This window comes from Balaenoptera acutorostrata, chromosome 12 (genome assembly GCF_949987535.1).
Source record: "Balaenoptera acutorostrata chromosome 12, mBalAcu1.1, whole genome shotgun sequence".
Taxonomy (NCBI): Eukaryota; Metazoa; Chordata; class Mammalia; order Artiodactyla; family Balaenopteridae; genus Balaenoptera; species Balaenoptera acutorostrata.
Window position 1 is genome coordinate 35,217,817 of NC_080075.1, and position 27,908 is coordinate 35,245,724.

At 35.1% G+C, this 27,908-nt stretch overlaps 1 protein-coding gene across 4 annotated transcripts in view; it reads right to left on the bottom strand.

Annotated features, from left to right (window-relative positions):
• Positions 1–790: 790 nt before the first annotated feature.
• The window catches only part of APLF (aprataxin and PNKP like factor), a 92,848-nt gene continuing 65,730 nt past the window's right edge, over positions 791–27,908 (bottom strand). The window contains exons 8-10 of one of the 4 annotated variants that reach the window (XM_057558003.1): positions 24,348–24,473; positions 10,034–10,080; positions 791–1,308 (exon numbers count right to left, since the gene is read on the bottom strand). In XM_057558003.1, coding sequence (XP_057413986.1) covers positions 1,106–1,308; positions 10,034–10,080; positions 24,348–24,473 — 376 coding nt within the window. In that variant the 3' untranslated portion in view covers positions 791–1,105. The remainder of the gene's footprint in view (positions 1,309–10,033; positions 10,081–24,347; positions 24,474–27,908) is intronic. The other 3 variants (XM_057558006.1, XM_057558004.1, XM_057558005.1) reach the window with 3 other exon arrangements.

Below are 27,908 nucleotides of genomic sequence, written 5' to 3' on the forward strand. Positions count from 1 at the left end.
TGCGCTCTAGAGCCCGTGTGCCACAACTACTGAAGCCTGCACACCTAGAGCCTGTGCTCCACAACAAGAGAAGTCACCTCAGTAAGAAGCCTGTGCACTGCAACAGAGTAGCCCCCGCTCACCACATCTAACGCAGCCCAAAAAAATTAATTAAAAAAAAAAAAGAACAGAGATACAGAGATACACTACATAAAATTGGAGAAGAAGGAGTTTCTTCTTGAAATAAAAGGCCAGCATCTTGAATGCTGGCAGACAACTTGCTACTTTCATCTGAGGATAAAAGAACTAATATTCTTTGAGAAAATTATGGTTAAAAATAATTTCTTTATTCTTAATGTAGGGACAGCACATTGAGAGCTAAAATAATCAGGCAGGACTTCAGTTTGAAAAAGAAATGGTCAAATTCTTTGAGTTTTCCTAAATACTTTTAAACTCAGACATACAGTAAATTACAGAGTTGGGACACAAAATAACATCCCCAACATGGTGGACATTTCTCTTCTATAGTCTAGTTGAATCTATTTGCAGTATCCATTTGGTACTGATTTCCCTGTTTCAAAGAATAAAAGTGGTCAATGAAATTGCAAAGCTCACATCTAGGGTTCTAGAAAAAAATAACAGCCATTATATGATGGCTGTTATTTTTTAAAGCCTGGTTCTGCTTGAAGAATTACTTTAATAGGAATGAAAGAAGCATGCTTTCCCACCAATTATGTAATCTGCCTGGTTATACTGGCATAAGTATTCTATATAAAGACAGAATCTTTGGAAAAAAGAAAAGAGACCAATGTTTTGTGCAACCTATGGCTTTTACTTTTATTATAAACACACAAAGTACATGAAAAATATCAATTATTTCTTTTTAACTCTCTGTCTGCTTATTTCCAGATGCTTAAAATAGGATAGAAAAAGCAAAGCAACAAAACAAATTCCATCCACTACACTGAAGGCTGACATTTTAGTGTTTCACTTGTAAAGAGTCAATAGTAAAGTCATAACTATAAAAAGAAGGAAAACAATTATCACTTAAGTGCTTCCTTAGTTCCTGAATTATTTTTCCACAAAGAAATGGTAAATATGAGCCATATATTACTGCAGAGAAGAGTTACTTTTTTCTTTTCATAAACTTTTTTGCTTCTTTCAAAAGCCCTTCCATATCTTCCTTTTCTAGGTCTTCCTTTCCTGGTTCCCAGTCGGAATCTTCATCTGTTGGCTCATATTCTTCTTCCTCATCATCTATAATGCTGTCATTCAGGTTGTACTCACTGGGTTGCCCAACACTGTCATCTTCATCTGAAATGTTTCTCACTGAAAAACAGTTTAGTACATAACACATCAATTGCCACTCAACCTGGGATTAGAAACATCTAACTGTAAAATATCCTTTTCTGCCAAGAAGAATTAATTTTACCTAATACAAAGCTAACTACTACAAATTTTTAGAAAGAGGGCTAAAGCTCTCATTTGTTATAATTCTAACTTTTTTTTAAACATTTGCTTAATTCTAACTTTTCCTACCATGAGGCTCCCAAGACTAAAATGTCCTCTGAGATTCATCATAATGGTTCCTTAATAATATCATAATCATATTCATGCTACCCTACTTTCCACTGTGGTAGAATGTATTTTTGTCCCAGTAATCCACTGTCGCTCCCTGTGATGTGATTCTATTTACTCACCCCCACTGACATCAGACTTGGCCAAAGAAAAGTGAGTGGAAGTAACAGCTTCCATGGAGAAGCTTTAAGGGCCTTTCTGTGGTTCTGCTATTGCCATTTCCCCTCTGCTAGGAGAACAGTGTGTCCCAGATAGAGGCTGATCCTTCAGCCTGGATTCAGGATGAGAACACACATGAGACAGAGCCACAGCCAACATGCAGCTACATGCATGTAACATGAAGGAGAAATACACCTATTTATCATTGTAAGGCACTAAAATTTGAGGACTGTTTGTTATCGCTGCAAACCTAGCACAATCTGATTGACACACCAGGGTTGTGACCAAATGAGGAAATATAAGCTTACATACTTTGGAAAATTTAGCTCATGCTTCAATAAGACTAGGATTACTACGGTAACAGCCATTAGAATTTACAGATTTCTAAATAACATTATAATAGAATTACAATTCTAGAAATCTTCTGTCTCAAAACTCATTTCTTCCCTCATCCCCCTCTGTTTTATTTTTTTTCCACAGTGAGCAACAGAGTTGGTTTAAAATAAGGCAGTGAGAGACTCTAGGATGATGTGGAGCATTTAAGGAACAGGTAGGAAGATTCTATCTGGAAATCTTCTGAATGGAAGAGGACAATCCCTGTGATGAAGAGCAAATGTATGGGTTAAAAATGTTTGTACTTTTGTATATGCTTTAGCTAACTTCTTCCTAAAACGTTCATATGTAATAGATGTAACTTAAATGAAAGTTAAGAAATTTGATGGGGAAAAAATTTGATAGGAGAATGATGACAAAGGAAGTAATTTATCTGTCTTCTTAACTTCCATAGCCCAGACAATTATATTTTTCTTAATAATCACTACTCATTCCAAGAGGATTTGAGATAGTTTATAACAGTAATAATGAGACAATAAAAATACAAATAAAAGTAGAAACTAAGAACAAAGAAAGCAGAATATATGTCAACCTCAATTTTTAACATAATTCATATAAATTGAGCATCAAATTTCTCCCCGAGTTTCTTGGTAGCCAAGGCTAAAAAGGCTACATAATAATTTGCACAATTCTCATTAGCATAAGAAGCACACCAGTTCCTTAAGGGAAGTCTGGCATTATATTTATTTTTGTACACTTCTTATCTCCTGTAAGCATCCTGAGGGCATGTTTTATGTCTAACTAATCTCGACTCCCCATATAACTTTTATGATAGAATATAATTGAAAAACATTTAGAGGGTAGTTTGCAGATGGGGAAGGGAGTGAGGAGGGAAGAACAGCAGTATTTCTGTTCTTGTCCATTTTACTCTTGGAAGTATCTCGTATATATAACTAATGACATCTCAGTAAAGAGTTTCCTTTCAAATTCTGAAATTATCTTAGCAGATTTATAAGAAAAATATATATAAAGCTGAAACAACTTCAGGTTCCCCTACTTTATTGGCTGTTCCTTCTCCATTTCCTTTGCTGGATCTTCCTCATCTTTCCAACCACTAAATTTTGGAGTGCCCAAATTTCAGGTTGGGGCCTCTTCTCTAACGTACTCCTTAGATGATTCCACCTAGTTATATATCCTAAATTCCCAAATTTATTATACCTTAAGCTCTGACCATTGCCTAAAGTCCAGACTCATTTATCTCACTGACTATGTATTATCTCTACTTGGTGACTAACAGAAATCTGAAACTCAACATTTCCAGAACAAAACTCCTGAGGTATTTCACCCAAATCTGGACATTCTCTTATCAATCCTGAATGTATAACTCCTCCAACTTTCTAACCTTCCAGCTGCTTTGGCAAGAAATCTTGGAGTTACCCATGAATATCCTCTGTAATATTTAATATGTCAAAAGATCCTATTGGCTGTACTGTCAAAATACATCCACCACTTCTCACATCACTCCAATACCCTGGTCCCTATACCACCATTTTCTTCCTGGTCTAATCCAATATCCTCCTAACTGGGTTCCCTACTTCCACTCTTATCTGTTCTCCACAAAGAAGCCAGAAAACCTTCCAATAGCTTTTTATCTCACTCTAAATAAGATCTGAAGTCCTCATTTGTAGCTCTTGGCCTCCAAGACCCTACAAAACTGGCTCACTTCTAGCTTTTCTGATCTCATCTACCATTCTTCACTTACACTTTGTTCCAATCCTACCCTCTCTTCGTTGCTCCTTGAATAGTCCAAGCAGGATCACCTCCAGGGCTTTTGAAGCACCATTCCCATTGCCTGGCATACTCTTCCCTCAGAGAATCACCTGCTTGCTCTCTCCTTCAGCCCTCTGCTCTGATGTCAAATTCACAGAGTCCTTCTTTTACTGTTCTATCTGAAATGGGACCTGCCCCCCACCCTCATGCACACCCTTGCCATTCTGTCCTCTTACAAAGCTTTATTTTTCTTCTTAGCAATTATCACTACATGACATCATATAATTGTTAACATGCGCACTGTCCACTTTCGTGAAATACTACAAAAGCAAGGCTTTGTCTCTATTGTATCCTCAGCTCCTACAACAGTGCCTAACACGTATAAGGCACTTTATATACATATATTTGTTAAATATATGAATGAACAAATGAACCATTTGCGAATCAACTGCTGAACACCTTTAGTTTACAGAAACCCTTCTTATTTCAACCTACACTTTTAATCACGAGCCTGCCTGTCAACACAATGTATTACATTAAAGACTTTTATTTAAATCCTGCTAATTGAAGGAGCTTTAAGCCTCAGTGAACGCTGGAAATCTTTAGCAACTTACTGGGTAGGCTCATTTGTTCAAGCGATAAGGATGTATTCATCAGAAGACTTACACTTGTTTCATCAAAAATTTGTTTTTCTCTATCAAATCATCATTACACTTGATGTTTACGTAAACATCACATTAATGTTCTTTTAACAGGAGGTTCAGAATCTGAAAAAACCATAGGTAACAGAACTCAATGTAGCTGGTAGTCAAATTCCAGAACGGGTACTTTGTGCTTTAAGTGAAAGCACCTGAAGAGCCAAAGTCATGATAAGGGCAAGTCAGTCAGTGCCAGAAATCAGCACTTGTGTCCTTTGTTAGTGGTCCCAGGTCGACATTTCAGGATATTGAATGCTGACATCTTTGTGGAATCAATTAAGTGGGCCCTCCTGTAGCAAATTCTGTAGTAGTGACTTTAAATATTCCACAATACAAATGCCATCCGGATGGGAGGGGTTTTTTTTTTTTTTAAGTGCTGAAGGTATTTTTAGAGAAATAAGTTTCTGCCTTTCAGTGTAACTGGGCCATAGAGATAACGAAACTTTACTTACTTGGAAAATGCTCTGAATCAGCGCACCTGTTGATCTGAATTATTTCATGACTTCCTGAATCGTGGGAATAATCTCAGGAGGCATGGTTCTGAAATAAATATGACTAGCACCTAACCTAGGAATAAAATGTCTGTCTTTACCATAACAATTAATAAGTTTTTATGCAAAGGGAATTCAGAGAAAGCAAGAGAAAACACCCGTGCAAGTATTTTCTGAGCAAGCTGAAGCATGGTATCTGAATATCTGGATTTAAAGTGATGAAGCCAGTAAAGTTCATATAAACTCTCCTGTTTGCTACACACAAATTTCAAAGAAAGCCTCTCAGACAAGGAAGCTTGTTGGTTAGAAAATCAGACAACTCAGTCATGGGAGTCACATCATAGAAGATCCCAAGCCAAGACCCCAAAACTGTACACAGAACACCACGGTTAGTGAAAAGCTTATTGAAGTACAAAAATAACAGGAGAGGGAGTAGTAGCTGTTTAATATTTTTAATCAATAGCAAAAAATAATTTTTGTAGTTTTATTTTTTGTAGTTGTGACTTCCAATAGATTTCCACAGAATTAAATAGTGTAATACTGTTTTAAAAAAAATAAGAGCCTACATTTAGCATTTTCTTACATTGCAGCTACCTTATTTGAAATATAATTGTTGAGCATGTCTAAGAAATAAGAAGTGAGCTTGTTTCTTCCAAATCAAGGTGAGCTTGGAAGGAATAATTTTTCCTCTATCTTCACATAAGTCACTTTTAAGTTTCTAGCTGCTAGTTTTTGCTGTTTTTATGTGGCGTTCCATTCCCCTCACCCAACAAGAAGTCTCTTCAAAAAATAGCATGGTTTAAGAGAAAGAGATAGACTAGGAGGATAGAAGTATAAAGATCTGCGTCATGAAGCCCATGACAATGAACAAGGCATTTAATGGAATTTATCTTTTTATCTGTGAATCAAAGGATATTGATTAAATGACCTCAAAGATCCTTTCCAACTCCAAAGTTCTAATTTTAAGGACAAAGCAGGAATTTTCATTTTCTCTACATGAATATGAAATGTAGAGACAGGCTGACAGCTTGACTACTTGAAAGCAGCACAAGAGAAATAAGCTGTCACTTTTTTAAAAAAACTGATGGGTAACACTGTTCTACCATAATAATGAAAACTAACAACCTCTAGAAAAAGTAACAAACTCTTTAACATATTTGAAACAACATGCTATTAACTATTTGGTATTAGGATATGGTAATTTCTGACTTTTCTATTTATGCAGAGGAATTTATAATAACAGAATGACAATTCTGAAGTTTGTATCCAATATTTCCTGTACAATTTAAAATTTCACCATCAAAGTCTTATCCCAAGAACCAAGTCTGCAGAGCTACTGAAGAGTATACTGTGTCACATGCATGCTGGAAGATTTTTACATGGAGAAAAAAATCTTTCCAAATTGCTGATTTTCTCCAAATAGTTTTCTGGTAATAGGCAATAATAAGACAGATGTCTCATTACAGCTTAACATCAATAATTCTCCAGGTTTTATTTTCCTTTCTTTTCCAGTATATCTTAGGACAAGTTAGGATATTAATTTTCATTTAAGTGAAAAAATACTTTAGCCCAGTATCTCTAAAGATGAAAGCTTACTACACACTACAAGAATAAACATTTTTAAATGCCTCATTTTACTACTAAAGACCAAGCTACTAGTTGGGTACTCATATTTTAACTTCGGGAAAGCAGTTTGTGCAGGTCTGATCCACTTTACTATACATTAAATTTATTCCTTTTTTAAAACACCATTGCATTAGCCTTTTTCATGCTCCAAAATCTCTCAGGTTTCCCCACAGTAAGCAGCAGTTTACAGAATCTCATTTAAGTTTCACCAACCTTCCTTAATAGCTTTCTTTCTAGATCTTTTAATTTCTACTTCTGAAAAGAAAAAAGTCTACATAAGCACATGTGTGCATAAAATTGCAGAACTAGAGAAATATGAAAATAGCTATCAGTAGGACATTCTAAATTTTGAGCCATGAATGGTACTGATCACCTAGAATCATGACTATCACATAATAATCAAAGCCAGAAAGAATGACTCCAATAATCAGGTAATAAAATGCTGATGATAATTTCTTTCAAATGCTGTCAACAAGGTAGCTAAGAAAGTTTAAAATAAAATGTTCCTGGCATTGATTACTCTTGTATTCAATATGTTGTGCTAAAACTGCAGCACTATGAAAAAGTGTGGAAAGTTAGTGAAATTTTAAACCAATTAGATATACAAGAAGCTTAACAGATGATAGCAGTCAAACCTACAAAAATCGGAATACACTGCATAAACTGTTACATGTGTGGATGAACTTTACAAACTGAAGTGTTTTAGCAGTGCTACAAATCAGAAATTAAATAATAAGAATTTCATGTAGTTATTTTGTATTATAAAATTCTATAGTATTTGGTATATAGTATATGGGTCTATATTAACTTTTATTGTTTTATTATGTATTTATGATACCCCCACCCCAAATTTAACATGTGTGAAAAAAAAAATCCCACAAACTACCTAGTTCTTCCTCCCGATCTCTATTATCATCTCCAGTCTCCTGATCATTTATACTTTAATTTTCAGTCATTCCTATTTCCTTTACCTCATCCCACCCCCCACACCACAACCAATAAGTTGGCAAATCCTATTGACTCTTCCTTCAAAATCTCACTTGTATCCAATCCTATCTTCCTACTCTCATGGTAGCCTAGTTCTGGTTCTTTATTCAACTACCTAACTAATCTCCAGAAGGCTTCCCCTACTCTAATTCAGACTGCTCATCACCAGGGGTAAAATACTGGCTCACCATTATCTGTCAGTGCACATACCTCTTTGGTCTAGCTTTCAAGAGCTTCTATAATCTGACCTCAATACATCCCTTTAGTATCATTCACAGTAACTACAGAGACTCTCCCTGTCAGTTAAACTGATCCACCTTCTAACTCCAAACACAACTTTCCATTTTCTACTCAATGTCCTTGACTGATCTATTATTCCCTTTGTCTGGGATGTCCTATACCCACCCACGCAAAGCTAAGAAACAAAGATAACTGAAATCCTACCATCTTAAAGATCAACTTAAAATTCCCTTATCAAGTCTACCCTGATAAACCCTGGCAAAAAGTGCTCCATCCCTTTCCTCCAAGATTTTAGAGCATCTCACCCCAAGCATGTAGGGCCAGAGCTGGTTCTCATGTATCTCTGTAACTTTGCTCACTTGGAAAACACATAATAAATGAATAAATGAGTGGATGAGTAAATGAATTGTTACATAAATCAGATTAAGATCTTGGGTAATGTTAAACTTTAAAGATTTGGGAAATAAGAAAAACAAGTATGTTAGAATTTTATTTTAGATATCTCTAAATTAAGAAATATGAGACCTCAACATTTAATATTTTAAATACCCCAGACACCTTAATTTATAGGTTTTTAGAGTAGGAAGAGATATTCTGACTATATTACCACATAACAACTCTTGAAAGTATATTAAATGTATAAGGCTAAACTGTTACATTAAAATATCATACTTAAAAAAAAACTGTCTTTCCAACAAAATAAACAGTTTTTCTTAAGAAAAGTTAATTGTTCTAAAAATATGTTCTTCATTCAGAAGACACTTCAATGATAATTCAAAGAGATTTTTCAAAGAAAATTCAGATACTTTTAACTATGCCATATGATGAATATTGACGGTTTTAGGAAAATGGTTCCTAGTTCTGTAAAGATATACAAATGTGTCAAATGCTCTTTCATGGGGCAGTGTTGAAATTTGTCAATAAAATAGAGTTTTAATCAAATATTATTACATTATTGTTCAAAGGAAAGTTAGTTTAACAACCATAAATGCTATAGCTTTAGATACAGCCCCAATAAAGAAAAGTATAACATATAAACTTCGTACCATATTAGCTCAGATAAAGTGATTAAATCTGTATCTGGAGTATTAAAGCACTGAAGTGTGTTTCAATAAGAAAGAGCAAATAGAATTCCCTTGTGGTGAAATTAATTATTTTTATCACTTGGTTACAAGTTGGCTGTGTTTATACATATACAAAGGCAAGTGGGCATAGCCTGGATAGTACATTTTATTCTCTCACTCTGTGGGCAGAAATACTGCTGGATGCTGAATTGGCCTCTGCATTATATAAATGACACAAAGAAGCTAGAATTTGTTAAAGGGAAAAAATATTAGAGTTCAGAAGCAGGGGAAACAGAAGGTAAAACAGACTGATGTAAACAGGACTGACGGTCATTCGATAGTTGCATCTCTGTTGTCTATCTCCCCTTCTTCTTCCCCAAAACTAGTTTCTACTGGGGATCCCTGTGGTTCTGAAGAAAGGGACTCTGCCTTGGTTCCAAGGGTGGAACAAACTAATCAGTGGTCACAGTGATTAATTCAAGAATAAGAATGTAACCTAAGCCAGTTTAAAAAAAGTTAATTTTATGATTTTTCCTAGGAATAGCGAGAGTCAAAGTTGTTCTCTCTCTCTCCTTATATGTAAACATGGGGAGTTTACCATGTTGAATGGAGTTTAGCCAGTTGAATAAGGATGCATATAGTTCCTTGGTGGGGAGAGGAGCCAGTCTTAGGATAAAAATCACCCCTCTAAAGACAGGATGATGGAAGGAAATTGGGTTGTTGGTGACATTATTGACATTATTAATGAGCCAAAGCAACAAATCTTGTCTAATCTAGCCTTACTTCTGGACTTTTCAGTTATAGAAGCCAATATGATCTCTTTATCATTTAGGCCAGTTTGAGATTTTGTTTTAAGGTACCTGCAAACAAAAGAATCATAACAGATACCAAGGCAAATATATATTGTTGGACAATGATTGTAGAAAACATCTGCTATATAAAAACTCATCAGTTATTAAATCTAAGAAAATTATTAAAATCAGCAATTCAACAAATTCACAGAAGCAGAGATTTAAAAAATTCACAATAACTGGAAACTGTATCTAGGTTTAACAGGAGAATCCATTTGAAGGTTTCATTTGGAGTTTCCTGAAGTAAAATTACTTACCTGGAAATGTACTATGTCTATATTCTACCTTGTGCTGGGGATTCTTCCTTAAAAAAAAAAAAAAAAAAAAAAAGGGAGAAAAAAGAAAGAAAGCAAATATAAGGTCTAGTTTGACAATCACTGAAAAGGAATAGGACTATTTAAATTAAACTAGAGCACTCATTAACCTATGAATAAAATTAGCAGTAAACCTCTTATTGAAAAGCATTTGCTTTGTTATTGTTGTTGCTGTTAACTATAGTCACCGTGCTGTACAAAGCATTTGCTTTTTAATTACAACATTTACTGAGTGCCTACACCATGCCAGGCATACTTCTAGATGCAAAGACAGAGTGATGAACCAGATAAAGTGCTGCCCTCATGACTGACATTCTACAGAAAGGCAGTATGAGACAAATAAAATATAACACAATATACTGTATTTCTAAAATGTCAATGCCATATATCACATATATAAAGATATGAGGTAAATTAGTAAAGTATATAACACAAAATATCAAATTGTGTGTGTGTGTGTGTAATATCTAAAAGGATACTTCTAAGGCTCTTCTAGAATCCAAAGACAAAAGCATGTAAGTCATGTCTCTCCAAAGAACACCAATCAACTGTTATGAGAAAACAAGAAAGTCAGTTTGCATCGAGAAATTTATAATAACATATCCCAAAGTCAAACAGAAACTACTGTTTGAATATCTACTTTTGATTATATATATTGATGACTGCTTCTATCATTTCATTAAACAAATGTTTGGGTACACTGTGTATACAACACATTCTCCACAAAGTACAAAACTACCCAGGCAGCAAAACCCCAAAGCAGCAACTGGTTGATCATGACCCACTTGGTGGGTACCTTTCTCCTAGGGGACTGACAAAGGAGAGCCAGGGAGCACTGACAGTAGACATGTGCTGAGGTATACAGTTCATGTGAAGCTGTTGTGAGGATTCAGGAGTAATACACAATAAGTCCTCAGTTTAAGGGCATAGTAGGCAGTAAGTAATTAATGTTAGCCACTGATTCATTCATCAGTGGTCCAAGAAATAGGCATGGGCCACTTATTACATGCCAGGCTCTGTGTCAGGTGTCAGCGACATTTCTTATTGCTAATATCTCTTCTTTTGGGGTAACTTTTCCTACAATATGAGAATAAACACAGTACGAGAGTGTAACCACACAATTAACTGGGGTCATAACTCAATAGTTTTGAAAAGTGGAAAAAAGATTCCCCAAAAGATTGTGTGTTTGGGGTAATTAACCCAAATTTGACCTTTTGATGGAAAAGAAACTTCAAAGTTGAAAGAAATAAACTGGATAACTTAAACGGGATGAAGGGAGCTGCAAATGAACAAAGCTGCCATGATGCTTTGTGGGAAGATCTTTCCTTACTGAACATGCTGGCACAGGTCATTAACTTGTTTAATTCAGTCTTTATTAAAGTACAATTAATGTTGGACATCAGGGGAGGTAGAACAGAAAAATGGGGGACATTAATACCAAAGGTATTTTTCATCAATAATCTGGAAAAAATTGCTGATCCTTTGAGATTGTTTTTGGTAACCTTTTTAAAATCTTTTTTTTTAAATTGTGGTAAAATATACTAGTAACTTTTTATTTTGAAAAAATGTCAAACTGCTGAAAAGTGGCAAGATTAGTACACAGAAATTCCATATATCTTCATCAAGATTCTTCAAGTGTTAACATTCTACACAGATGCCTCATTATTATTATTATCTATCTACAGTCATTTGAGATTTAAAGGCTTTTTCTCCTTCCTTTTAATACATGTTTGCTTCAGGTACCAAGAAGTCCTAATCTTTTCCTGCTTTGCGCTTAACAGAGCATGATTATTGAAAAGTTCAATATGGTCTTAATTGTTTGCTACTGGAGCCTCCTTCAAAAGCTGCTTTAGAAACTTTCAAGTAACTAAATGTCAGACTTTAAAAACAAGTATAGAAATGAAACCAAGTGAGTTAATGGAGACAAGTACAGTTTGTGTACCAAATACCAGTTGAAAGACTGTGGACATCCACTGTCAGGCTAGCAAGATTGAAAGGAAGAGTAACTTTTTTAAAAGGCCAAATGAAGACACAGTATCAGGATTGACATGTATATATTAATATGTATAAAATAGGTAACTAATGAGAACCTGCTGTGTAGCACAGGGAACTCTACTTCACTGTACAGTAGAAACTAACACAACACTGTAAAACAACTATACCCCAATTAAAAAAAAAAAAAAGAAAGAAACCATGGTGGGGATGGAGGTAATGGTTCAACCCAAAAGTTGCAGAAGGTGGTTCCCCATCATCTTGGTACACATCCACAGGTGCACTCACAAACTCCATTTACATAATCTAACCTCACACACTACCTAGGAAAAGGCAAGCCATTTCAGAATAAACGAATAGGGAAAAAAGCTTACACTGGTATATTGCAAAAAGGAAGAGCAGAAATATGTGTCATGAAATTTTGTGCTCAGAAAATTTCAGCTCCATGTGCAGATTCCCATCTGCCTTAGAGGGGGAAAAGCTGTTTCTCTGAGGTTCTGCTAATAGCTTCCATCCTTTCCTAAGAGAACTTGCTATTTTCATTAAAAGGCAGATGTTAAGACTGCAATGTAGACCAGAAGAAACTAGCTGAGTTGGTACTTTTCCACATTTAACTTAGAGATCAAACTTCCAATTTAAAACAAAAGTATTAATTAATTAATATCAATAGAGATTCTGCTAGTTAATTCATTGAAAATGAAGAAACAATATCCTCTGGGACAGGTTCAAAAGTTTCCTGTTTTGGGGTATTTTCAAAAATACTTTATTCTTTCTTGATGCTATAACTCACAGAATAGATAGACTTCAATAAGAAAATGAGCCAAAGCAGAAACAAAAATGTATCATCACATTTATGTGCAAAAGCACATACTCAAAAACAAATTTTAGGCATGTTTTGTTTACATAGCAATTTAAATGTAAAGTAGTTAAGTATTCTGAATGTTAAATTATCCTCTCCTTCAAGGTCCCTCCACCTTTATTTGCAGCCCAATCCTTCATTTCTACTTTGGGAAAAAAGTTTTTTATTTTTTGCCATTTATAGGCACTTGCTCACAGCCTTTTTTTTTTTTTTAACATCTTTATTGGAGTATAATTGCTTTACAATGGCATGTTAGTTTCTGCTTTATAACAAAGTGAATCAGTTATACATATACATATATCTCTGTATCTCTTCCCTCTCGCGTCTCCCTCCCTCCCACCCTCCCTATCCCACCCCTCTAGGTGGTCACAAAGCACCAAGCTGATCTCCCTGTGCTATGCGGCTGCTTCCCATTAGCTATCTATTTTACATTTGGTAGTGTGTATATGTCCATGCCACTCTCTCACTTTGTCCCAGCTTACCCTTCCCCCTCCCCGTGTCCTCAAGTCCATTCTCTAGTAGGTCTGCGTCTTTATTCCCGTCTTGCCCCTAGGTTCTTCATGACCTTTTTTTTTTTTTTTTTTTAGATTCCATACATATGTGTTAGCATATGGTATTTGTTATTCTCTTTCTGACTTACTTCACTCTGCATGACAGACTCTAGGTCCATCCACCTCACTACAAATAACTCAATTTTGTTTCTTTTTATGGCTGAGTAATATTCCATTGTATATATGTGCCACATCTTCTTTATCCATTCATCTGTTGATGGACACTTAGGTTGCTTCCATGACCTGGCTGTTGTAAACAGAGCTGCAATGAACATTGTGGTACATGTCTCTTTTTGAATTATGGTTTTCTCAGGGTATATGCCCAGCAGTGGGACTGCTGGGTCGTATGGTAGTTCTATTTTTAGTTTTTTAAGGAATCTCCATACTGCTCACAGCCTTTTTGCCAAGAATATTCTTCTAACTCTACACTGCTTGTCTAAGTACCTTGTGCAGGAAAACAACTCTGATAATTACTGGGAAATATCTCCAGAACATCTTGTCCATATCCACTGTTTGGTACTTACCACATAATTTCTTATACTGCCATCTAAATTTTCAACACAAATGTTTGTGTGTGTGTGTGTGTGTGCGCGCGCGCGCGCGTGCGCGTATTATCCCATCATCTGTCAAATGAGCTGCTGGAGGTCATGGGTTTTTCTTACATTTTTGAATATCTTTTATAGCACTTACAAGAGTACCTTTTACAAGGTGGCATTCAACTATATTTTTCATAAATTATCTACCTATTACAATATAATCAACGCTTTTCCTTCAAAAAGAGTTTTTATTTTAATTGAGCTTTTACATGAGTTTCCAAAATGATGAAATATTTTCTATTTTCCTATTTAAGAGGAAAAAAGACACTTGTTTTTGCTACCTATAGTATTATTTCTTAAGAAAATGATTGTTGAAAAAAACTTGAAAGAATCATTTGCGGGACTTCCTTGGTGGCGCAGTGGTTAAGAATCCACCTGCCAATGCAGGGGACACGGGTTTGATCCCTGGTCCGGGAAGATCCCACATGCCGCAGAGCAACTAAGCCTGTGTGGTGCAACTACTGAGCCTGCGCTCTAGAGCCTGTGCTCCACAACAAGAGAAACCACCGCAATGAGAAGCCCGCGCACAACAACGAAGAGTGGCCCCCGCTCCCCGCAATTAGAGAAAGCCCGCGCACAGCAAAGAAGACCCAACGGAGACAGACAGACAGACAGATAAATAAATAAATAAATAAATAAATAAATAAAATAGAAATGTCAATCTTTAAAAAAAAAAAAATCATTTGCAATACAAACCAAAGTTTAAAATTCTCATTGGTTGGTACAAAACACGATTTCTAATAACTTCTAGACTGATGAGTTTTCTTACATTAATGTTAATTTTTTTTTTTTTTTTGGAAATTGTAATCCATGGATCGTGATGTTTTTAGAAGTCTATCCTTTGAAAGGCAGTTTTTCTGTTGGATATAAGCCAAAGAATGCCTATTCTCATTAGGCTGAAAAGAACGTCAATGTGCTGAAACTGCTCTGCATTCACACCTACAAAGTTAATAATCAAAGTACTCGCGGAAGCTTTTTACACAAACCTAGGACTAAAATATGTTAGAATTTCCTGCCATTAACAATTCATATTACTTCCGCAGGAAACAATGAAAATCCGACAACCATATTAAGCAGACTCCACTGCAATCAGGTTCCTGAGATACTGACTGCTCAGCATCATAGGACACTTAGCTCTAGTCAATCAATCACTCCGGTTAACAGGAACAGAGTGTCCTTCACAGACGCTTAAGAGACAGATGCCACTGCGACTTGGACCAGTTCTCATCTGGCTTGTTAAACTTTAGATCACCAGCATTATGCTGTGGAAGGGGTTCAGGTTTTGAGATCAGAAGAACCGAGTCTGAATTCAAACTACACTGTTTACTGGTTATGTGATTCAGGGCAAGTCCTGTGACCAAGTCTCCACTTCCTCATCTGTAAAGCAGGGAAAATACTGCCTACCTCACACAGGGTTGTTTGAAGCATTAAATGAAGTGATGTGCATAAACATTTGTAGGCCATTAAGCATTTTACAGGTGTCAACTATTTTTATAGAAACAGAAATCAATTTTACTTTAAGATAGCCAACAATGTCTAAAAATTCTATGTGCCAGTAAAAGTAATTGCCAACTAATACTAGAAAGCTGAATTTTTCCTTCAATAATACATATAATTATTATTGTTGGATATTTCCCCAATTGCATTTCACATATTTATAGACTATTTTATAACATTTGCCCATTGCATATCCTATTTTTAAAAATCAGTTATTAATAATAAAGCACAAAGTCTTTTTCATATAACCCTGGGTTAAGGCTAAGTGGCAATACTGTACAGCTCTTTGGGGACATATGAACATCTGAAATAACTTTCAAGGACAATGCAAAATTCCACCCAGGACTTTTTCCTAATAATGAATGGAAATACTTAGAATTCATTCATAAAAGATTTACATCAACCTTTTCCACAAATAGCATTTTCTGTAACTCAGCAGGCCTCAAAATCCTGTTTTTTGACTTTTTTTTAATCTTTGGGTTCTAAAGATAGACGTATACACCCATAACTACACCAGGTTTTTATGAGCTGTTACATTTTAAAATATACATTTTCCAAAGCATTTCTGGTCTTAATGATATAGACACATGAATAACAAATACATATCTGAAGGAAGAACACTCAGTAAGAGAAAATAAAAAATGTCTTCAAATTTGCTATGGCCCTAGGGTATTTGGAAAAACATAGATTTGTATAGCTCAAGGAGAATGAGGGAGAAGGAAAAGAGTAGGCAATGAAGTCAGAGAAGAACTTGTAAGCCATGGTAAAGAGTTTTGTGGGAAGCTATCGGATGATTCTGAGTAAGAAATCAACATGATATGACTTATTTTTAGAGAATTGCTCTGGTTGCTGTGTGGAAAATGAACTATTAAGGGGCAAGAAAAGAAACAAGGATATCCGTTAAGAAGCTTGTGGTACACCAGGTCAGAGATGATGGTGGTTATGACTAAGACGACTGAAGTAGAGGAAGTAGGAAATGGTCAGGTTCTTAATGTATTTAAAGGTTGAAATGGCAAGAACTGCTGATGGATTGAATGCGTGATGTGAAGAAAAGAGAAGAATCAAGGGCACGTCTTGGTTTGGGGCCTAAACGCTATGTGAATGGTGAAGTCATTTACAAAGGTGGAGAACACTTGAGAAAGAGTTGTTTTCATGACAAAAATCAAGAGGTCTGTTTCTGATATAAGTTTGACCTATTTTACAACCAAGTGCAGGCATTTAAACATTTGAGTCTGAAGCCATTACCCTGAATTAGCTCACCTAGGGAGTAAGAAGGGAAAGGATCAAAGAACTGAACCCTGGGGCTCAGCAATAATTACAGGTGGGAAAAAGGAGGCAGCAAAGAAGGCTAAGGAAGAGTAGCCATGAAAGTAACTGATCTGACTTTATGAATATGACTATATTTCTCTCTGTTCTAGATTTCCCCACTATTGAATGGAGGTCCCCAGAGCACAAATGATCCAACCTTCTTGTTTTCATGAGGAACTGAAGCCTAGGAAAATCAAACGACATTCAAAGTTTTGCTACAGAATTGGCATAACCATAACTAGAACCTAAGTCTGCTAATTTAAAAACCCATTATCTCTCCATCATAAAGAGCTACCTAAAGATTAACTAGGCAGTGACAAGAACAGTATAATAACTTTTATTTTTGTTTACTTCCAAAAATTTGATAACTTAATACCAAACCCACCACTCAAAATTTTAAAATGAACCTCAAGTACTGTTTTACTTCAACTTCTATAAAACTAACTAGTACATCAGATGCTCAATATCCACTCAATGAATAAATGATCATACTATATGTTTGTTTTCATTCCAAAATAATTTATCTTGCACTTCTGAAATTCAACACTTATTTTAAAACCTAAAGCAAAAACATGAATCCTATGTTTTCAAATATTTAAGTCTCAAATTTAGGAGAAAAAGGAAAATTAACAAATATGGTCTGTATTAAATACTGAAAGAGTAAGCCAGCATAAAATAAGAGAAAGTAGTCAATCTGCTAATTGAAAGTCATTACAATTTACTATCTCTGCCAAGAGAGCTCTGAAAATTTGTATATATGTGCAATTAACACTAAATATAACAAAGAAAAAACAAACATTAATATGAAAGAGAATGTATATTCAAATAAAGGAGAAAGAAAAACAAAACCACAGAAGACACTCCAGCACATTTTGTCAAGGCTATGTGACACATTACACGTCAAGTAGCAATGTTGTTACTGCTACCTCTTTTTTGTTGTTGTTACTGCTATTTCTAAATGAAGTTAAACAAAAATTTATAGCCAAGTCTCAGGTAAAACTGTGCAGCCAGCGATTAACATTTACTGTAAGATACTTTCTTCTAAGATTGTATTCTTACACATGATTAAAAAACCGTAAGCGTGGCAAGTGATGACAGGTTACTTCCTGTATGTGCAGAGCCTATAAAAATGCGATCAACTTTGATTATTCTTAACTACAAATAAAATAATCGACAGCCTCACATGACTGATTCTGGGAATCTCAACTATGAGGCAATTAGAGTTTCCCTATTAAAACCTATTTATTTTGCCTCAAATAATATAATATGAATTTACACTAAACACACATTCCTATTTTTTTATTAAGCAGCTTCTAAAAATCAGTATCTTGTAGTTTAAGGTGTACATTTGCATATAGGATCAATTAAGATAATACTGCAATAACTTGGAACACTTTGAAAATAAAAGAGAAAATAGCAAAAGACTAGATCATAGCTATAAATCTAGATCAACAAATAAAAAAAGATAGTAATTTTAATATCAACGAATTATGCTTGTGGCAAAAACACTTATGTTTTTTCACACTATACAGATCATATTGCAGATTCACTACAATGAGAGCACTTATAGTTGATCACTGATACACTTCCTTACGTCATCCCTCTTAGAAGGTATTATAATTAATAAAAAAAAATGGGGCATTGGCTTCTGGAAAACATGAAGGCAACAACACTTTCATTTGTATAATACATGCCTGCCTAAGGTTTTATAAATCTAAGACAATATACGTGTTTGACTTTACATTTTTACACTAAGCTGGTTGAAGATGGATTCTGTTCATTTTAGTGTATATATATTCTAAGTTTAGTGCTTAATTTAACAAATAAGAACAGGAGTAATGCACTGAGAAAAATCCTATTATGCACCAGAGGAAGTGAGTCAGAGGCAAGCACAGCAATCACTGCATTATCCTGGACATTAAGTATCTAATGTTCTAATTTAGACAAGTACCTTCAGCTAATCAAATGCATTAAACAGAACAAGTCTTCTGACAGGCTGCAGTGTACAGTGCAAAGGGAAAAAAACTGGTTAAATGCGTGAGATACTGAAAATGATAACAACTAGTTCTTTCAAATTATCATTTTTCAAGTTGATTTAATTTTGTTAGATTTTTAGAAGTATAATGTCAGAGACAATATTAATAATGCCTGTAGTTTTAGAAAAAATAAAATTTAATAATTAAAGATCCTTTTTTCAACATCAAAGTCCTATATTATATGGGCTATGGGAATCTTTATTTTTACTATAGAATACATTTATTAATATGTGAGCCATATCTGTTTTTCTATTTTACTCATTGGATGAAATGTCTGAAAATCAGGTATACCCATGTATGTACAGTTTTATGTTAGCATATTTGCTCTCTAGTGATAAAAACTTTGTCCACAGATGACAATACTTGTAACTACAAAACAATACCATATAAATTTAGGTAGCTGATACAGTATAAGATTAAGATTATTTAATGTATTATACAACATTTGAGATCACCTAGATTTATCAAAACGAGAAACTGACTTGGACACATTCATGGGATTAGAAGGTAAGATTGGGAAGCAAACAAATTAAAAGCCAACCTAGTATTTCACTTGAGAGAATACTTGTTTTTACTTGAGAATAATTCTTATCCTGTTTTGTGAAGGCAAATTTTTAAAGATAAAAAGCAAACAAAGATGTTTTAGCTCATGAATTTCATCTCTCTTCCAAATGTGTCAACCATCATGGAATACAGGCTTATCACAACTTTACTTTTAGAACATATGTATCTTTACTTTTCTAAATATATTAATTTCTGGCTGATTTCGTGGGTTATTTTATGACCAGTGAGGCTTCAATACTTTTCTTCTATGGCTACAGGAAAAATCTGGCATGCATTTACATAAAAACTTGCTTTTAGGCAAGCTAATTTAGAACATCTTACCATTCTGACACAGTAGGCTTAGATTCTAGCGCCGCTGAAACAAACATCCGGGACCAAGATGGAGCCGCTCCTGCCTAGGGTGCCACGCCGGCAAACTGAAACTTAAGCTAACTTTCAGGTCCCTGTAAATGCTCTGCTTGACCAGAGACACCGTGTATCCAGTCAGCCAATCCCCACAGGCCAAACCAACTCTGGGCTCTATACTTATTTCTTTGTTCCTTCTCACCCCAAACAAGGTTGACTATGGGGCCCCAGCCAATCAGACGTTTTCTATTTTCCTCTTCCTTGTTCTCTATTCTTCATCCTATAAAAACCTCCTGTCTTCTGCCCCATGTTGCACTTCTCCAAATGGAGACTGTCTGCTTCATAAAGTGTTAAAGTTAATTTGTATCACCCAAACTGTCTTCTTTAAATCATTTTTTAACAGCACTAAACAGTATATGGCTAAAAAAATAAGTTATTCTTGCAAATCAAGATTGTTAAAGAAAAAATAGCTCACAACATTATATCAATTTAGTTATAGAAATGATACAACATAAATTTACTAGATGTGTTTTTTGCCTAACTAAAAATGATAATGTGACAAGAAAGGATATATAAATATATATCATGCTTCTATAATCTAGTTTCTAGTATCTTGTTGATTTGAAAAATTCACGATTTCTTCAAAGTACTTTATCTGGGTTTTGTTTTTTTTTTAACTCCAAAATATTATTTTGCCATGTGGCTAAAAAGGCAAGCACTATCAATACTTTAGAAGCGCTAACAATGGTGGAATCAGGCCACAACACAGAGAAATGCTGGACTGGAGGAGGGAGGAGACTTGGTTTTGAGCTCGCTAGCTTTGCAGTCTTAGGCAACTCAATCTTTGTTTCCATTCCCTTATTTGTAAAACAGTAGTCAGAGTAAGCAATCATATCTAACATTCTCCAAGAGTCTCTCTGAACTGTAATTAAAATTAATGAGGGAGAAAAAAATCTTAAGATTTTATCTTCAAGTGGAAACAAGGACACCAAGCAGCTCAACAGATGAAAAAGAAAAATACAATATACATACATGTAAATATATTTAGATATAGATATGAAAGTTTCTACTAGTACATGTGAGTCACTGGCCTTTGAATAATTTCTCTTGACTACTCCCTACCCTGCCCCCATTTAAAGAGACTGATGAAATAAAGGCAGCAATTTTTGACATCATTATTCTTAGCAAGGCTTTGCATTTTGTTTTTATTCTCCTCGAGAATAGGCATATTTGTATTTTGCTTCTAAAAAGGGTGCAGGACATCATGGCAGACCAATACTCTTGTTTTAACAACTAGAAAAGAAAACCCTGATACATGGTTAAAAATATATTTATGAGAGAATTGTGGGAGCAACGAGAATTTTATGTTATCTAAAATTCCAAAGAGGAAAAAGTCCTTCCTAGGTGAGCTGACAATAACTGGCTCCTTTCTTCCGTAGAAGCCTTTGACAATTCTTAGTGTGGGCTAAGGATAAGATTTGGACCAAGTGGAAGCACACTATTTTAGGAAAGAGAAATTAGTACAGCTTATCATGATCTCATGGGGTTGTCACAACAGTCTAGAAACTAAAGGAACCCCAAACACAAGGCTGATTTTTCCCAAGAAATATTTGCTGAGTTCCTGGGAGGTCTGAGAGGCTTAAGTTCTGAATCTGAATCTTCAAAAAGGCCGAGTGAAATCTCTAACTCAGGTAGTGTTTCAGAGACAAAGTACTACTAGAAGTAAGAGATCTGTAACAAACACATAACTAGCTTCTAACAATCAATTATGAGGAAATACAAGGGAACATAACGAATGACAATTTGGTAATGCAATCAGCAAAATCCAGACTAAGGGATACTCCTCAGTACAAACGGTCAGCTTTCTTACACAAATATATTGCAAGGGAAAAAACAAAGAGGAACCTATTGATTAAATAACTTAAGAAACATGGCCACTTTTTGTCATACATGGACCTTAACTGGATCTGGATGCAAGGATACAAAATGAAAAAAAAATATTATGAGACTGTAAGGGAACTGGGATACCTGACAGAATATTGAGATATTAAAGGTTTATTTAATAATGGTATCATAGTATTGAGTTGGCCAAAAAGTTCCTTCGGTGTTTAAAGTAAAAATAAAAGACGTATTTTTCATTTTCACCAAGAACTTTACTGAGTAACATATTCACCATTTTGTTCCACTACCATCTGCCATTTTGCAGGCAACTTCATAATTCTATCTTCTCAAAACTTTTTCTCTTTTTGAGCAAAGAACTGTTCCAGGTGCCTTTTACAGTCTTTCAGGGAACTGAAATTGTTTCCATTAAGAGAATTTTGTAAAGACCGAAATAAATGGAAATCTGAAGGTGCAATGTCTGGTGAATATGGCAGATGAATCAGAACTTCCCAGCCAAGTTCTAACAGTTTTTGCCTGGTCATCAAAGAAACATGCAGTCATGCATTATCCTGAAGGAAGATTCTGTGTTTTCTGTTGACTAATTCCAGATGCTTTTTGTCGAGTGCTGTTTTCAGTTGGTCTAACTGGGAGCAGTACTTGTTGGAATTAGTCGTTTGGCTTTCCGGAAGGTGTTCATAATAGAGGACTCTCACCATATACACAACATTACCTTCTTTGGATGAAGACCAGCCTTTGGTGTGGTTAGTGGTGGTTCATTTCATTTGCCCCACGATCTCTTCTGTTCCACATTATTGTACAGTATCCACTGTACAAAAAAAGTGTACAGTGTACACTTTTCATTGCCCGTCACAATTTGTTTTAAAAACGAAACGTTTTTGTTACATTTAAGTAGAGAATTGCATGCGGAAAAAAGGTCAAGGAGGATTTTTTCGCTTAACTTACGTGGAACCCGAATAAGGTGACATATGGTCACCTTATCTTTGATAAAGAAGGCAAGAATATACAATGGAGCTCAATATCAAAAAAACAAACAACCCAATCAAAAAATGGGCAGAAGACATAAATAGACATTTCATCAAAGAAGACATACAGATGGCCAAGAGGCACATGAAAAGATGCTCAACATCACTAATTATTAGAGAAATGCAAAGCAAAACTACAATGAGGTATCACCTCACACCAGTCAGAATGGCCATCATCAAAACATCTACAAACAATAAATGCTGGAGAGGGTGTGGAGAAAAGGGAACCCTTCTGTACTGTTGGTGGGAATGTAAATTCAGCCACTATGTAATACAACCACTATAGAGAACAGTATGGAGTATGAAGGTTCCTTAAAAAACTAAAAATAGAACTACCATATGACCCAGCAATCCCACTACTGGGCATATACTCTGCCTTCTTATTGAAAACCAAATCATAGAAATAGCAACAATTTCAAAAACGGCAGTAGGTTCAGTAACCTGTATTCCAAAATTATCTAAGAAAGACAGTTGTCTAGAATTAAAGCTCTCTAAGAATGGAATCCTACTTCTTTCTTTGGTAGTTTGATTTATTTCAAGTTCATGCATTCATTCAACAAAGTTGCAGATAAAAAAGTCCTTACTGGAGGGACTTCCCTGGTGGTCCAGTGGTAGAGAATCTGCCTTCCAATGCAGGGAACGTGGGTTCAATCCCTGGTCAGGGAACTAAGATCCTACATGCCACAGGGCAACTAAGCCCACACACCATAACTACGGAGCTTGCGCTCCTCAATGAGAGAGCCCACGTGCTGCAAACTACAGAGCCCATGCGCTCTGTACCCTGCGTGCCACAACTACAGAGCCCACACACCCTGGAGCCTGAGCGCCACAACTAGAGAGAGAAAACCCATACTCTACAACTACAGAAGCCCACGCGCCACAAGGAAGAGCCCGCACCGCAACAAAGGATCCCGCACACCTCAACAAATACCCCACATGCTGCAACTAAAACCCAATGCAGCCAAAAAAATAAAGAAAATAAATAAATAAAAAGGAAATAAATTAAAAAAGAAATAAAGATGCTTAAAAAAAAAAAAAGTCCTTACTGTCAAGGAACTTACTGTCTGGAGGAGAAGCCAATCCAGGAAAGAACTAAACACAATCTCATGAGATAAATTCTACTGTGCATGATACAGACGAGTACAAGATGCTATGGAAGGAGAGAGGGGAGGTACTGTTTCCTTTTAGGATTGAGTTTCATGGGCTGGCAAGAATGGTGGACTGGCAGGCGTTGAGGGAGGCAGAGATAACATCCTGAATTGATTTATGTCAAACTAAGGAGTCTGCATAGAAGGTATAATGGGATAGCACTGACAGCTTTTAAATTATCTGATTTACACTTTAGAAAGTTAGAAATGAGGAAAAATTTTAGGCATTTATAATGTTAATAACTTCAACAATTTAGAATTATCTAAAAGAAACATTACAATCCTACCTATTAACAAAATGAAAACCTATTACCTACGGAAGTTTAAAAACTAAAAGTTAAAGGCTTGAGATGAGAAGCTTGCCTGCAGTTTCTCCTGAATAAGTAACAGAGATAAAGCAGAAAAGGAGTATAACCAAACACTTCAGGTTTACGTACCTATAACAAGATGCTCCATAGGGACATTCGGGCCGGTCATCAGCCTCACCTTGACATGTGATGTGTACACCTCCATAATCACTATCACCAGGGTGACTGAAGTGTTGAAAATGGACAGGATTCTTCCTATGAGAGTGATAAACATACTGTCAGAGAAAATAATTAATAGGATATAGTAGACTTCTAGATAAACTAGAAAAAGATAATTAATAGGATATAGCAGGAAACCAAACAATACACATCTGATTATTTTAGACCGTGAACCAACATGCCACATGACATTTAGTCAGTGCGGAACTCTCATGGTAGCAAAATAAATTTCTGGTGACATGGGGAAGACCATGAATGTCAACGGACAATCTGCAAACAGTACTTTATATAGGCTATATACAACAGAATATACAGGATAATATAAATAGTGTAAGCATACATAGCTTTTAAAGACTTTTAATAAAGTGAACACATCTACACTCCCTCTGCTAAGAAAAAAAACAATACTAGCAACATTCTAGAAGCCCTGCATGTCCCCTTCGAATCATTAAACCCATTTTACTACCCAAAGGTAACCACTATCCTGTCATCTGCAACAGTGTTTCTCAAACTTTTCAGTCTCAGGAAAAAAACTATTAAAACTCCAGAGAACTTTTATTTATGTGGGTTATTTAACCTATTAGAAATTAAAAATGAGAAATTTTTAAAATAAATTTACTTTATAATAGTAATAAACCCTTTACATATTATCATAAATAGCACACCTTAATGTAAATACCTATCTTCCAAAAAAATTCGTGGAGACATTGTTTTATACTTTGGAAATTTCTTTAATGTCTGGCTTAATAGAGGGCATCCGAATTCTCCTCCTATCTGCTTCTGCATTCAATCATTAACACAAATCATGTAGCCTCTGGGAATACTGTACACTTGTGAGTGAGAGAATCAGAGTGAAAAAGGCACACACACACAAAGTATTATTATGAAAATGATTTTGGCCCAAGAGGTTTCCTAAAAGCATCTTGGGGACCAGGACCTGCAAGGGCCTCTGGAACATACTTTCAGAAGCAACGTTACAAACAACATATTAGTTTTTCCTGTATTTGAACTAAAATGGGAATATATAGTATGTACTTCTTTGAGAATGACTTTTTATGTTTGTATGATTACTCCACATTATTGCATGTAACAGCAGTATACTTTTATTACTGTGTAACATTCCACTGTATGAAAGCGCTGTAATTTATTTGTCCATTCTATTAATAGACTTTTGGATTCATTCTAGTTATTGGCTTTTATTAAAAATACTGCCGTGAACATTCTACTTTTGGTGTACTGTTAGAAGTAATAAACTAATTCAGCAAAGTTGGAGGATACAAAAATCAACACCCAAAAACCAGTTGTGTTCCTATATACTTGTAATGAACAATCCCGAAAGGAAATTAAGAAAACAATTCAATTTACAATAACATTTAAAAATAAAATAGTTAGCAAATAAACTTAAGGAGGTGAAAGACATACACAGGTTTAATTTCTATTAAAGAAGACACAAATAAATGGAAAGACATCCCATGTTCATGGAATGGAAGACTTAATATTGTTAAGATGTAAATACTACCCAAAGCAATCTACAGATTTAAAGCAATCCTTATTAAAATCCCAACGACATTTTTTTGCAGAAATAAGAAAAATCCATCCTAAAATTCATGTGAAATCTCAAGGGACTTCAAATGGACAAAACAATCTTGAAAAAGTTGAAGGTCTCACACTTCCTGATTTCAAAACGTATTACAAAACTACAGTTATCAAAACAGTGTGGTACTAACATAAAGACAGGCATATAGACACATGGAAGAGAACAGACAGCCCAAAATAAACTCTTGCTTACATGGTCAAATGATTTTTCAACAAAGTTGCCAAGACCATTCCAAAAGGAAAGAATGCTCTTTTCAACAAACGGTGCTGGAAAAAGAGGATATTCACATGCAAAAGAATGAAGTTGGACCCTTCCCTTACACCATATACAAAATTAACTCAAAATGTATCCAAGACATAAAAGTAAGACCTAAAATATAAAACTTCTAGAAGAAAACAGGGGGAAAGCTTCATGACATTCGATTTGTCAAAGATTTCTTGCCAAATGCAAAGGCAAGAAATGTAAAAGTTGCCTAAGTTCCATGAGACTGCCCAAAACTCTGCCTGTCCTCTTAGCCCTCAGTCTGAAACACTAAAAAATTGGCAAATGTCACAAGAGAAAAAGAAGCCTCAAGGTCCTGACTGCCTCTAATGGTCTCAAGCATGAGTGTTCCGCTTTGCTAGTTGTTTTCAGTGGGAGCTTTGGTCTTCATTAAGACACATCACCTTTATTAGAGATAAAACCCTTATTTTATAGACTATTAACTCATAATTTATATGACCTTATGGAGATAAAATCTACAAGTTTTAATTAAGGTATAAATTTCTTACAAGTTAATAAGAGATATTTCCATTTCTGTCCAATTTTTAAAAGCAGTTTACTAATGGAACCATATGCTATTAAACAGAAAAACTACATGGCCCCAAAAGAACAAAATTTTCAAAAAGAATTTTTTGGAGGCAACAGTTTCTATAAAGTTAAATGCTATTTTGTTGGTTTTTTGTTTCACAAAGGATTGAAATAAGATGTGACTGCTTTAGACAGGTTGAATTTGAAGTGCCTGTGATTTAAGTGGTGATTATCTGTATTTAAAATGTAGTACAGCAATCTGTGTTGGAGATACAGACTTGGGACTTAATACCATAACATCAAGGGAGTGAATAAGACTACCCCTGAGCAATAATTTTCTATTAAGACAGAATGTGTAAATAAATAATTAGAAATCAATGATGAGATAGTAAATATCAGATCTAATATCAAATATTAGAAAGTGTACGAGGAAATGTTGTGTAGAATAGAAGATGAGCAATTTAGGGAAGAATGAACATGCTAGAAAAGGACTAAGAAAGGAACTGAATGTGTCTTTAAGCAGGATAGGAGAGAGGAAAAGGCAACAGCACATCCAAAGGACCTAACAACAGCATGACAGCATGGTGCATCCAAAGAATTACTGGGAGTTCAGGGTCTTCTAGACTATGCTAAGAAATCTGGCCTTTAGCCACTGAAGGATTCTGTAAAGGAGAGTAATATTGTCAGATTTTTTTCTCTCTCTTCTTTTTTATCTTTGTTTTTATTTTCTTAGCCAGATCATTCAGGCAACAATGAGGAAGGAATATGAACCTGACGGAAAGTTTGGAGACTTAGGAGATTATTCACTTGTCCCAGAGACATCATGGCATGAGCTAAAGCAGTAGCATTGAGGCTGGAGAAAAGATACATTTAACTAATTGTTAAGATGCATGTATATAACAAGAACTCAATATAGGTTATTTTTTCCCCTTTGTTACAAATATAAACATTTTGTTTTCAAGATTTCAGTGGCAAATATTTCTCAGGTATTAATTATGTATATCAAAACTAGTGAAAAAGTACAAAAAACTATTCATAAGCTATGACTGGTTAAAACTAACGTGTATCATCATCAAATATGTATG